General features: G+C 32.8%; 1 protein-coding gene and 1 long non-coding RNA gene across 2 annotated transcripts; both read right to left on the bottom strand.

Moving 5' to 3' along the window:
* Nucleotides 1-702: 702 nt before the first annotated feature.
* On the bottom strand, nt 703-3,659 carry LOC150033902 (uncharacterized). Its single transcript, XR_016531984.1, has 6 exons — nt 3,377-3,659; nt 2,291-2,425; nt 1,985-2,195; nt 1,708-1,782; nt 1,551-1,625; nt 703-1,117 (listed from the first exon to the last, which is right to left on the bottom strand). It is a non-coding gene; the product is annotated as an uncharacterized LOC150033902 (long non-coding RNA).
* A 605-nt stretch (nt 3,660-4,264) lies between these two features.
* CARB (carbamoyl phosphate synthetase B) lies at nt 4,265-9,863 on the bottom strand. Its single transcript, XM_039043320.2, has 4 exons — nt 8,197-9,863; nt 6,848-7,540; nt 5,008-6,567; nt 4,265-4,614 (listed from the first exon to the last, which is right to left on the bottom strand). The coding sequence occupies exons 1-3, from the start codon at nt 9,538-9,540 to the stop codon at nt 5,029-5,031; spliced, it is 3,576 nt and encodes a 1,191-aa protein (XP_038899248.2). The 5' UTR covers nt 9,541-9,863; the 3' UTR covers nt 4,265-4,614; nt 5,008-5,028.
* Nucleotides 9,864-14,297: the final 4,434 nt, after the last annotated feature.

Below are 14,297 nucleotides of genomic sequence, written 5' to 3'. Positions count from 1 at the left end.
CAAATACATTAATTAAACAGATACATAGGACATTAATAATGTATGAATCTAAATTTTCAGATTCATTATGGCTTTTGAATGACCAAATGACTCTTGGAACTTCAAGGGTTGCAACTCTTCATGATGGGCTTGAAATTTAGCTTGGAAGCAAGCATTTAATCCCTCTTGAAATCTTTCAATTCTAGCTCTTATCATTGATCCTTGTGGCATAATGATTGTCTCATAATTAGGTTGACTTTGAAAGTTATTCCAATGAGTTTCACCACGAGCTTCAATTGAGCTGGATTGAACTTGTTGAGCTTCATTTTCCTCTTGTAAAACTTCATGTTCTCCTATGTTGGTCAGCTTCTTATCATTGCCACTTATTTTCTTATCAGTCATTCTGGTGAAATGTACTTTCCTTCAAGTAATTGTCCATTCTTATACAAACTCTTTGTACAGGATACCTTCATTCACATATCTCCACTTGAATGATCAGAATCAAATCATTTGTAACATTTTACAACAATTGTAACAATTACAAAAATGGGTCGTATCCGTATTGTCACCAGAATGAGGTACCCAACCTTATCCATATACTACAAACCATTCAGGTTATTACTTAAACATGATCCACTTGTATATCAACCACATACATGTTCAAGTTACATTAAATAATTTTGGATCTTAGTTTATTGGTTTTAGGTGAATTCATACTAAATGTCAAATAAAATAATACTTTACTTTATTAAATAAATAATTCATATACAAATAATTTATGAACTATGAAAGTCACGAGATTTAAGGCATCAATCTCAACAATCTTCCACTTGTCCTAAAGCTAGTAAGCTATACAAATACAAAATATAAAAATAAAGTAGACTACACAAATAATAAACTAGGACATACATTATACCCAGTAACATCTCACTTGCCCTAGACTAAATGATGCATGTATCGTAGATCCAAACTCTCCAAGTAATCCTCAAATACTTTAAAAGTAGTGTTTGTAAATGAATCAGCAACATTGTGCTCCAAAGTGATCTTCATGACGATCACGTCCTCTCAATGCACAATCTCCCGACTAAGATGATATTTGCCCTCAATGTGTTTTCCTCTCTTGTGGCTCCTAGACTCCCTGGAATTAGCAATAACACTACTATTATCACAATAGATGGTGATGGATTTTGACATGTCAAGAACAACTTCCAAATCTATTAAGAATTTTCTGAGCCAAATAGCCTCTTTGGTAGTTTCACAAGCCGTTACATACGCTGCCTTCATGGTAGCGTTAGTAATGCAACCTTACTTTGTACTTCTCTAGACTATAACTCCTCTGTTAAGATTGAGCATTGATCTAATATGGATTTCCTAAAATCCCTATTAGTCTGAAAATCAGAGTCAGTGTATCCTGTAGGAATCAAATCCTTAAGTCCAAACACAAAGATGTAATCCATCATTCTCTGAAGATACTTAAGGATAGTTTAAACTTTTGTCAAGTGATCTAATCCTAGATTAGACTAATATCTACTGGCAATCCCCAACTCTATAGCAAATGTCAAGTATAATACCTTATCAAGCTTTGCTTTTTCCTTCTCTACACTTTTATGTTCAACTTTCCTTGCACGTTTTGTCAGTATTTTTTCCTATATTGAATCAAATATCACATATTGTTAACTACACTGTAAAATTGTAAATAATTTACTTCAATAAAAACTCATTTCATACCTTCTTACAAGTTTTTTCCCCTGTTTGTTGTGTTTGTCTTTGTTCAGGTTTTCTTTTGGGTGTTTTGGCAGCACCCTAGATTGAATACAAGTCAGTATAATTACATCAACAATATATAGCTCTTATATAAGTTGTACAATTGTATTACTTTGCTGGCCCGAGTCCTCATCAACAGATTCATAAACATCACTTGCTCATCAACATTTTTTTGCATGTTATTGGTATCATAAAATCATTTGTTCTGTAATTTGTTTATATTGTAGATTGTGTATTTTACCTCATAAGTGTATCCATATGGTACTATTTGTGTTCCAAGTACATCCTCTTCCTCTTCTTCTACAATGTCTTCTCCTGGTTTGTAGTACTGTTAATGGAATGAATTTAGTTGCCATGTCTCCTAATAACCTGTCATAAAATTCGGATGATGTAGGCACTCCAACATGTTCCTCTATTTTGACATGTTTAGCTGTTGCAGTTTTGTCTTCGTCCTATATAATGAGATTTAATAGTATGTGTAACTTCTATGTATTGTTATTAATGTACACGTGAATATATAATTCATAAAGGTTACATTAAATCTTACGTAAGATGAAAGGTTAATGATATCATTCTTGTCACTTTTTTTTTTACTGGATCTTGCCTATGTAGAGCCCAGAGAAGGCATTTGCTTCGTCTACTTTCTTCCCTTTTCACTGGTAATTTGACACGTACCATGATTCTATAAAAATATGTTTGGAAAGGACGAAATCAAATTTTTTGAACTATACAAATTTACACATAACATTATAAACTAAACCAAGTATAACACTGAAATTATGTACTGTCCACCAAAGTATATATTGGAATTGTATAGTATCTGCCACATTACATACAAATGTTCCTTATGTACATATGATCATCAGTATATATATATATATATATACACACCAAAGTTTAGTACTCATAACAAAATAAAAATGAATCAAAGGACATGCAGCAGAGCAAATACCACAGTACATACAAATAATCGTCATAACATACTAGTATTATATAGTATCTATTGCAATACATACAATATATTGTTGCTTATGTACATATAATCATCAATATATATATATACACGAAGCTTCAGTACTCATAACAAAACAAAGATTCATCAAAGGGCATGCAGCAACTATCCAAAATTCACAAGAACAAACCAAATATCCCTGGGCCAAATCTCAAACATGAAGCAAATACAAGTTTTGAAACTCTTTTTGCATGTACCATTGTTTGAAACTCATCAGTACATGTTGCAGAATCATGCTTCAAAATATCCAAAATTCAGTAAATGTTACCACTGATGAAGGTAAAAATCAGAACTTTCCTACACCAATTAACCATCTAATAATCGAAGGAGAAAACGGAACAAATATATCGTTTATTTGTTGCCTATTATATATCAAATGTACCACTTTATGCAGATTATTTTCACTCATATGAAGAATTAATGCAACAAATAAATAGGCATTACCAGTTTTTTACCCAAATAGATTGTCGATTGCGTTTTGTACATCATTAACCCCATATGTATTTTAACCCAAACAGAAAATCAAGAAGAAAATTTGGTTAATCTACCAATGTACATACAAACCCTGACTAATTGAACTTCAATTTGAACAAGATTTACACAATAATGAATAATATTTACCTCATACTACACTGTGGTTAATCTATCAATAACGATTTTGTGGACGGTGCGACAGTAACGTGCGACGGTGGAGTGTAGAAGAGTATGGTGCGACGGTGGGGTGATGTGCGACCGGCGTTCAAAACATGCAGAAACCCCAGGTCTTCAACGACAACTGTGAGAAGATTCCCAAAATTGTTGATCGATTTTTCCTTCCTTCCACGAACGAATTAGTCGATTGCTAGTACAGGTTAGTTTATTTCCTTACATGAATAGTTGAAAACGTTTAAAAATTAATAAATGCGCACGTGAAAATGGGGAGTCGAACGGTTTTCCTCCTTTAGTTTTTTGTTTTTTATTTTAAATTGGTAGAAGGATTAAAAGATAAAAGCCCAATTAGTTTTAGGGGTATTTTTAAATATAAAAATTTGTTTAAAAATATTTCCACCAAACACTTTTTGAACTTTTTGCTAGTGTAAAATTTTTTTGGATTTTTTTTATTTATAAGAATTTCCCTTAATATTTTATTGAAAATAAGACATCCAAAAGGCTTTCTGAAAATTATAAGATGTGTAATATGTCCATATAAAAGGTTATAGTAGCTGGGAATTGATGATAATAATAATAATAAATATTATAATCAGATATATTACTATTTTTGAAACATTTCATTGGAATTACAAAAATATCGATATCTTTTACATTATATCAAATCCATGAGGAATACGTAAAAACGTTTCGACAAAAATTTCATGCCCTATTTTTAAGAAGCAATATTTAATCGCAAAGGAAAGAGAAAGATCAATTCAATCTATCATATTGCAGCAAGGAAATATAGCAGAAAGGTGAATAAAACTGCAAACAATGGCCTGATGGAGGAAAATAAATGGCATTGAAAGATAATCCAAGTTTACACCTGAACTCTTTGAATCTTTATTTGAAAATGTTTCTCCAAAGCATTCATATATGGAGGCTGCTTCACAATCAAGGGGGGCAGTAGATTCATATCTCCATTGAAGTGGAGGACTAGGCACCACCATTACTACTGCATGCCCACAGTGGAGACATTTGAAAGATATATTTCTCCAAAGCCTTGATGTGGGAAGATACCAACAACATGAAATATAGTTGTACAAATTATAAATGTTAATTATATTACAAGTTTTAAGTCCAAACCAAAACAGTCGCCGTCGTTGTCACTTGTAAAATTTGTTATCATAAGCTTACATAAGACTAGCAAAAAGCCGAACTTTGAGAACCTGGGAAGAACATAAGGCAAAACAGAATGAATCACAGGCAGGCCAAACAAAAGATAACTAATAAGTTAAATTCCAGGAACTAATAGATCCTAAACTTTAAAAACAGTTTACTAGTCCTTAAACTTTTAATTGTGTTGTAGAACGTGTCTAATGGATCTCCCACCTATTCAACATATTTTTAAATGTCATAGACCTACTAGACAAATTTAAAAGTTTACAGCTTCATAGATCAGCTAGTTTATACAAGTTTCAAACATTTCAAAGACATAATGGGCAAATTTGGAGGTTGAGGAAAGTTTAGAGACTTCTTAGAGGTTTTTTAAAGTTCTAGGACTAAATCAGATGCAAACTTACAAGTTTAGATGAAAAATGTATATAAGTATAAAGACTTACAAATGTGTATATACAGCAGAATCATATAGAGGCCGACTGCAAGTCCTTTTGACTACCACTTTTAGTCTCGACAAAGAAGTCCTGAAGAGGGATCATTGAAACGGAACTTGCCTTCAGGCTCTTTATGGCTTCGGCAGTTGCCAATGCTCCAGCAACCGTTGTTATTATAGGTACTTTGTATGCAAGAGCCATCCTCCTCAAATGACGTCCATCAATCTGATCAAGATCATCGCCAGAACTAGTGATTATCATCAACTGAATCTGTCCATTAGCAAGTATGTCACCAGCATGAGGCCGTCCCTCATGCAGCTTCAGTACTCGCTCGACAGGAAGGCCTTCCAATTCAAGAACGTGGGCAGTTCCAGACGTTGCAGTGATGCTGAATCCAATCTCTAAGAATGCCTTGGCTATTTTGGAAAGGTGGGGCTTTGTCAAGTCATTCAAACTGAGGAACAGAGTTCCAGAAAGTGGTAACTTATTCCCTGCAGCAATTTGAGCTTTTGCAAATGCAATAGGAAACTGGAAATCAAGACCCATAACCTCACCAGTGCTTCTCATCTCAGGCCCCAATAGCACATCGCTGCCTTGGAACTTCTCAAAGGGAAGGACAGCTTCCTTCACGGACACGTGTTTGGGGATGACCTCTTTTGTGAAGCCAAGCTCATATAGAGACTTCCCGGACATAACAAGTGAAGCATACTTAGCTAATGGGTGCCCAATGGCTTTAGATACAAATGGGACCGTACGGGAAGCACGTGGATTTGCCTCTAGCAAGAAAACCTCCCCTGCCATAGTGATCGCATACTGACAGTTCATAAGCCCACAGACATTTAGCCTCTTCGCCAACTTTGTTGTCCAATTCCTGATAGTTTCGAGGCAAGAGGATGGAATTGTTTTCGTTGGGAGTGAACAAGCCGAGTCACCCGAATGGACACCAGCCAACTCAATATGTTCCATTATCCCACCAATTGTCACATTCCCATGTGAATCAGCTAATGCATCAACATCAATTTCAATAGCATCTGATAGATATTTGTCGACTAATACAGGACGTTCTGGATCCACTTCCACAGCATTTTCAAGGTAAGTCACTAGTTTGTCATCGCTGTACACAATTTCCATTGCCCGACCACCTAGAACATAAGAAGGTCGGACAACAACTGGGTATCCTATATCCTTAGCAATGGAGAGTGCATCTGCTTCACTCTTGGCAATGCCCCCTCTTGGTTGTTCTATCTTTAACTCGTTAAGGATTGCATTGAACCTTTCTCTGTCTTCAGCCGCATCTATGGAATCTGGAGAAGTTCCCCATATGCGAACATGTCCACCAGTGGCAGATTTGAGCTTGTTCTCATCTAAATACCGCTGTATGGGGAGAGCCAATTTTAATGGTGTTTGACCTCCAAATTGCACAATGATGCCGTCTGGACGTTCCAAATCAATAACGTTAAAAACATCTTCAACTGTCAAGGGTTCAAAGTACAGACGATCACTTGTATCATAATCTGTTGACACTGTTTCAGGATTTGAGTTCATCATGATTGTCTCATACCCAGCATCCTGTACAAACAAGAAGTTAGTTACAAGCTAGGTTTAAGAATAACCATCCATCGTACATGATAAAAAGTATGATATTCAGCACAGTGCTTACAGTATTAATCATAATAACCTAATAATATAAGATTGCATCAGATGGAATCAAGTCAACACTAGATAACTAGTGACCAGTAAATACGGTAAACATGAGGTTATACTGAAAAAGGTTGCAAGAAGATAAACTTCATAAACTGTACCAGTTAACTCATAAGCATGTTTCAATTATTTAAAAAAGAATACAAACCTGTAGAGCAAATGATGTATGGCAGCAACAGTAGTCAAATTCAATACCCTGACCAATACGGTTTGGACCACCACCCAATATCAAGACCTTTTTCTTTTGAGTTGGGGCTGATTCACATTCAAAATCATAAGAAGAATACATATAAGGGGTATTTGCCTCAAATTCTGCAGCACATGTATCCACCCGCTTATAAGCTGGGAGGACACCCAAGGATATTCTCTTAGAGCGCACCTCCGTCTCAGTTGATTTAGTCGCAAATGCTATCTGCTTGTCACTGAAACCTCTCTTTTTCACTTCATAGAAATCTTCCTTTGTCAGGTTAGATAAGCTTTGAGCCAAGAGGTATTGCTCCACATCCACCAACTCCTTTAACTGAGTAAGAAACCACTTGTCAAGGTAACTCAGCTCGTGAATATCATCCAGTTTCATTCCCTTCTTCATTGCAGCATATATAGCATGAATGCGATCTGGATTAGGAACTCGGAGGCTATACTTCAATTGTTCCCAATCCCAATCGAGTTGTTTAATGGGTTCACAACCCCATCCAGAGTAGCCACATTCCAATGATCTTACAGCTTTTTGAAAGGATTCTTGGAAAGTGCGGCCAAGAGCCATAGCTTCACCAACTGATTTCATTTGAGTCGTCAATATTGGTTGAGAACCTGGGAACTTTTCAAAAGCAAATCTAGGAATCTGCAAAAAAAAAAAAAAAAAAAAAAAAAAAAAAAAAAAAAAAAAAAAAAAAATCAGAAAACTTATTACAAGGAAGAAGAGAGATATAAATTTAGGGAGAAAGCAGGGCCACTATTATCGAAGACTAAACATGTACAAAGTATCAACTGTCATCAAGTAAGCTAACAAGAAGATATAGCAATGCTGTAATAATCATATACATATATCAAACTTTCTTAAAATGAATATGCTCGAAATTAAGGCAAGGACAATAAATTTGAAGGAAATTGGTTACCATGGAAGAATATGCATACTCAAAATCTCATCTATAATATGCCCAATATTTATAAAACCGTAAAAAATTGTATTCTTTATACACCAACTAACTAATTCGAATTTGGAACACACGAACTCTGTTACTATCAGTTGATTACACAAGGAAAGAGCTCAACTAATCATGTTCCACGACTAGGTAGAAGTATGTACTTTGGACAAAGTTGAAGTTTAAAATGAATCACAAGTCAACTCCATGCTAAACCTTCCAGTATCATATGTTCTGTAAATATAGTTTAATCCATGTACCAATATGCCATTAATTTCAATTCCAAAACCGCTAAAAAAAATAGCAAACAAATCTCACGTAAAAAGAAAATAAATAAAAACAATAAGAAACTTGCCTTTGTCACCACGTAATCGATTGAAGGCTCAAAACTAGCAGGCGTTTTCTTGGTTATGTCATTCGGAATCTGATCCAATGAATAACCAACAGACAATTTTGCAGCCATCTTCGCTATTGGAAAACCCGTCGCCTTGGAAGCCAAAGCAGAGGACCTTGAAACTCTCGGGTTCATTTCAATCACCATCACCTCACCATCAGCTGGATTGACAGCAAATTGCACATTTGAACCACCACACTCAACACCGATTTCCCTAATGATAGCAATGGAATAATCCCTCAGCCGCTGATACTCTTTATCAGTCAAAGTTTGAGCAGGTGCCACAGTTATGGAATCCCCAGTATGAACTCCCATGGGATCAATATTCTCAATGGAGCAAATGATTACCACGTTGTCAGCAAGATCCCTCATAACCTCAAGCTCATACTCCTTCCAACCCAGCAAAGATTTCTCCACCAGAACCTGAGACGTCAAACTCGCCGCTAAACCCGCCTTACAAATAGACTCAAATTCCTCCTTATTGTAAGCAATCCCACCTCCAGTTCCCCCCAACGTAAAAGCAGGTCTAATGATCAAAGGGAATTCTCCAATCTCACCAGCAATTTCAACACATTCCTCAAGCGTAGTCCCAATCCCAGAAGGTGGTGTCTTAATCCCAATGTTCTTCATAGCCTGTTTAAACAACTCCCTGTCTTCAGCTTTCTTTATTGCCTCAAGCTTCGCTCCAATCAACTCGATCCCATATTTCTCCAGCGCACCACTTTCAGCTAAAGCAACCGCCAAATTTAACGCAGTCTGGCCACCCATAGTGGGCAAGAGAGCATCAGGGCGTTCTTTCTCAAGCACTTTCTCAACAAGTTCTGGTGTCATGGGAGTAACATAAGTTCTATCAGCCAAGTCCGGGTCCGTCATGATCGTAGCCGGATTGGAATTAATCAACACAACTTCATATCCCTCTTCTTTCAACGCCTTGCAAGCTTGAGTACCAGAATAATCAAACTCACAAGCCTGCCCAATCACAATGGGGCCTGCACCAAGAATCAAAATCTTCTTCAAATCAGTTCTCTTCCCAATTTTCCCACCTTTACTCTCTGTGATCGTCTTCTCGCCGTTTTTGTTGCATCGAACCAAACCCTTTGGGCAGTACAGCTTCCCAAACGGAGAAAGCCGGTCCTGCCATGGATGAATCTTGAGCGAAGTTGATCCAACTGTGGTAGTGAAAGAAAAACACCTGGCATGGGTGAGATTGGAGAAACAGGGAGCGGAAGAATGAGAAATGGAGGAGGATCGAGACAAAATGGAGTTGGCGGTGAGAGATTGAGAGGGAATCAAACAGTGAACCATCTCTCAGCCACACTCCAAGAGCTTGCAACAGAAATGTTGAAGGCGTCGGAGAGAAAGAGAGGGAGAGAAACAAAAGAAGGAAAAGAAGGAATGAGAAAAGGAGAAGAAAAGGGTGAGAGGTCTGAATGTGAGATAGTGTAAGCTGAAAATGGAAGGGTTTGATTCTGAAAATGGAGTGTAACTCAGAGAGTGTTGGTGAAGAAGAAGAAGAAGAAGGAGGAGGAGGAAGAGGTTGAGAAAAATGATTCGGACAGAGAGTTTGAATATTAGGGTTTCTCTTGTTATGCCGCGTGCCACTTCTCGTGGGCCCTTTCCGTTGGCCCACTCTCTCCTTTTTTTTGTTTTTATTTAAAGAAAAACGTTTTTTTATCTAATTTTCTATTGGTGATTGCATTCGATAGCATGTTTTAAAAAATAATAATTAAGACTATAGTAATATTTCTTTAAAATTGTAAATATAGAAAAATATATATCGTTCATATATTCTTATTAACAATAGACTCTCATTAGAGCTGTTTTTTTTTGTTACATTACGAATTATTCTACATTGTATTATATTTATCAATATTTTAGATTTGATTGCTATTTTTACAAAAGTACCTTCTTATTTTATGTTTTAAGATCTAATCTCTCATTGTTTAGATCCGTTTAATAGTCGTATTTTTTATTTTTTTTTTCATTTTAAAATATTAAGTAATAAATATTTATTCCACGTAGCATTTTTTTCGTTATCTATTTTTAAAGATGGTTTTTAAAAAGTAAATCAAAATGTGGAAACTAAAAAAAAATAGTTTTGAAAACTCATTTTTATTTTAAATTTTGGTAAGAATTAATATGTTTAAATAATAAAAATGAAAACCATGAAAGTGTAAGAAGAAAAGTATAATTTTCATAGATTAAAAGCAAAAACCAAATATTTTGTCAAAGGTGGCTTAGGTTTTTAGTTATTTTGTTTCTTAAAATTGTGATTCTGTTTTTTTTCTTTTTAACTTTTGGTTCCAAAGATCTTAGGAAAGTTATTGTCCTGAATTTAAAATTCATAACGAAAGTCTATGTAATTTTAATTTTGTAATAATTTAGTCTTAATGTTAAGAAAATCGTAAAAAATAGATGCTAATTTTTATTATTTTATGGTGTAGATTTTGCATTTTATAGAATTATTCAGTCTATCAGTATATTTATGCAATAAATTTCATTAAATTTTAATCTTAATTTCTAGAGTATGGATTGAATTGAACAAAATTTAAAGTACGGAGACTAAATTGTTACCAACTAAATTGAGTTAGCAAAATTTAAACTATGCAGCGACTAGACCATTCTAAATAAAAACAACTTAAATTTTTTATGAATACTTTTGAAAATGCATTGTTTTTATAAAGTATGTTAAATAACAACAATAAAGCACAATAATATAAGTGATAAGGAATATGCCATGTTTTCTTTTTGGTTTTTTCTCTAGGACGTCAGATTTTATTGTTTAAAAAGAATTAGCGTTGCACCAACTGCTTTATTAAGATTAATAAATGATTAGACTAATGATAATTAGACATCTTTTGATAACCATTTTCTTCCTTTGTTATCTATTTTTCATCTATGGTTTAGAAAATCAAGTCGGATTTTGAGAACTAAAAAAAATTGTTTTTGTTTTTTAAATTTTGGCTAAAAGTTCGACCATTGTATTTAAGAAAGATGCAAATCATAGTAAGAAATGTGAATGATACAGGCTTAATTTTCAAAAACAAAAACAAAAAACAAAATGATTATCAAACGGAGCCTAAAATATCAATAATATGAACTTTTTCTTTACTTAGCTTAATCATAATTTAAAAGTAGTTAAATAAGTTTTAATCATATTGAAATCAACGTTTCGATGGTGACATTCGTTTGCAAACAAAAGATTATGATATATTTGATTCACGAGTTGAATCATATAACCTAATTAAAAAAATGTGTGTTTGTTTATTTAATATGTAAGTTTACGTACCTCAACTTAGAGATTTTGTTAATCCTATTCAAACTCATTTTTAGCTACTTAAAATTAGGTTTTTAATCATACATTTCATAGAAATTTCGCTTTACACCCCTAATTTTTGGGTTGCATCAATTTAAGTCCTAAAATTATGTAATGAATCAATTAACAATCTTCTTCAAACTTAGTTTGAAAAATATCATATGAAACATGTAATTCAATTAAAGTGTTAAATGGTAAGCGAATCACTTTAAATGAGTTTTAGCTCAACGATAATTGACATTACTTTCTTCTTTAGAGTTCAAAGGTTTGATTTCTCATCCTCATAGTTATTGTACTAAAAAAAAGTGAATCATCACTTTCAAATGTCGGATTAATACAATGAACTATTAGAATAACGCATGAACAATCTTGAAAGGAAATCTGAATCGAAAGTCCAAATTGATTCAATTATGAAAGTTTAAGGGTTTCATTGATATACTATATACTTGAGTCTCATATAAACTTATTGATACCATTATTAGATTATGGTTTAAATTGATACCGTCCAAAATTGTAAGAGTATTGATATTTTTAAATATATTATTTTAGTTTTTACAAATCAAGAACTTATAGAATTTCATTTATTCCTACTGTTCCAAATATAACAATAATCATTTGTCCCTAACATTAAGAAACTTTTATTCTAACAAACTAAATTTCTTAAAGTTGTGAAGAAAGAAAAATCTTGAGAAGGTTTGAGATAAGGGCTTTTAAGAACATAATATGGATAACGAACTTTTTAAGGAACTTATGAGCATATTCTAGTGCTAGAACATGGAATAAGGAAATTAGGGTTTATTATTAATTATTATTTACTTTTTCTTATATTTTTTATTTATATATTTTTTTTTAGTGGTTTCTTGATGTCTATTTATTCACTTGAAAAAGATTGATTATGAACTATGAATTTTGCCATCAAATGTAGTGCATGATCTTCATATCATTTGACCAAAGATTATCTTACTTTGTCTCGTTTGGACATAGTTGAGTAATAACGTACTCATCTCTCACCTAGAATTAACAAATTATAATATTATATATAATAAGTTTAATGGTGCAAAGTTAATTTGAATGTGAATTAATAACTTGACTTATTAAATCAATATTTGACATCATTTTTATAAGCAAATAATTGGTAATGATGAGGAGTTAGAGCAGTAAAAGATTTGCTTCCAAGTTAAGTTTCCAAATATGAAGAGTTACAACCCTTCAAGAATCAAAACAATTTAAAACAATCTATTTACGTTTATAGAGGTTCATGTATGTAGTTGAAGAGATTTTATTGAACCTAATCAACTAGGTGAAAGGTTGTGTCCTTTCAAATTGTCTTTTTAGATAGTATAAATACCTATGTACTTTTGTCATTTGAGAAGAACATTTTGAATTTGAATAAAATTTTATTAGAGTTTAATATTTATTCTTTCAAGCTTTATGCTTTTTCTTTGTATTCTTGTGTTTAGAATGCATGTCTTAGAACTTTCAATCTAGTTTGATCAATTAGATTGTGGGGGTTTATTTTATTTAGAGGGGAGATTTCAAACGTGATTGAGATAGTTCCCTTTATCATTTAACTTTTCATTCAATCGAAATATGTAGTCCATCGAATTATGTAACTCAAATATTGCTTACACTCTTTCCATTCATACATGCAAATGTCACAAATGTTTGTAAACTAAAATTTGGCTTGAAATTCTTCCTTTTTGAGCCTTCAAAGATATCAATAAGGATTTTTTTTTTTTTTTTTTTTTATGTGAAAGGTTTCTTTTGCATTTTAGTTCCTATTGCACTAAGAAAAATATTTAATACTTCCATCTTAAAAAATGATAGAAAATAATAAATGATAAAAAAATGAATAAATAATAGACCCTTGTTTCTCCTATAAGATATTTGTTTTCTAAATACAGCTTGGTAGAATGGACCACTTTCCCATTAACAAAAAGAAAAGCATAGTGAATTTATTTAATAAGAATCTAATTGATGAATAATACAAAATTTTCTTATGTCACCATATTGGATTTGAGAGGCTTAGTTTGTACCTCATTAATAATTGAATATACAAGACAAGAAGTGAGAGACAAATATGAAAATTATAAAGATGATTTGTGGAGAGTAGAGATAGTGGAGGGGTACTATAAGTTTGATGTAAGCTATTATCATAAAAGTAGTTATATATTATATATAAAGTTTTTTTTAAAAAAAAAAAATCCTCTCAACTTACATAAAAAAAAAAACAATGATTTAATTTATAAACTTTAAATTGAAACAAATTATCTCTTACACTTTCAAATTTGTAACATGATTGTTATTAAACTTTAGTTCGTAAAAATTTAATCTGAGAAATATTTCATTAAAAATAAGTGTCAAATTAATCTGTTACAATTAAGAATTTACCCATAAAGTGTCTAATCAAAATTAAGTATATTTGTTTTCTAAATAGTGACTAGTATTCATAGTCAGTGTACCAATCTACATAAGAAATAATAATAATAAATCTCACTACTAGACTAAAAATTACAAACTAAAGTTTAGAGACTAATTATTTTGATGAAAGTTTAGGGCTCGTTTGATAATGTTCTTATTTCTGTTTTTCACTTTTACTTGTGTGATAATCCTCCACGTTTTCTTTTTTTAAAATTAAAAAAAAAATTAAAAAGTCGTCAAATTTGAATAACTACATTTTTATATATTCTCGTTTCTAAAATAGTTTAATAGTGTACGACCTGTATATGCAAACTGGTTTTTATTT

Source organism: Benincasa hispida, chromosome 9, assembly GCF_027475165.1.
Source record: "Benincasa hispida cultivar pf3 chromosome 9, pf3_genome.v1.1, whole genome shotgun sequence".
Lineage (NCBI taxonomy): Eukaryota > Viridiplantae > Streptophyta > Magnoliopsida > Cucurbitales > Cucurbitaceae > Benincasa > Benincasa hispida.
The sequence above is the reverse complement of the archived record's forward strand: the minus strand, read 5'-3'. Positions and strand labels throughout refer to the sequence as shown.

Excerpts from the sequence above, each read along its gene's own strand:
- CARB (XM_039043320.2), bottom strand. The coding sequence starts at position 9,540 with ATGGTTCACTGTTTGATTCCCTCTCAATCTCTCACCGCCAACTCCATT. Across the intron at positions 7,541-8,196 it reads TCGATTACGTGGTGACAAAG|ATTCCTAGATTTGCTTTTGA; the intron begins GCAAGTTTCTTA and ends TTTTTTTTGCAG. Across the intron at positions 6,568-6,847 it reads ATACATCATTTGCTCTACAG|GATGCTGGGTATGAGACAAT; the intron begins GTTTGTATTCTT and ends TTGTTTGTACAG.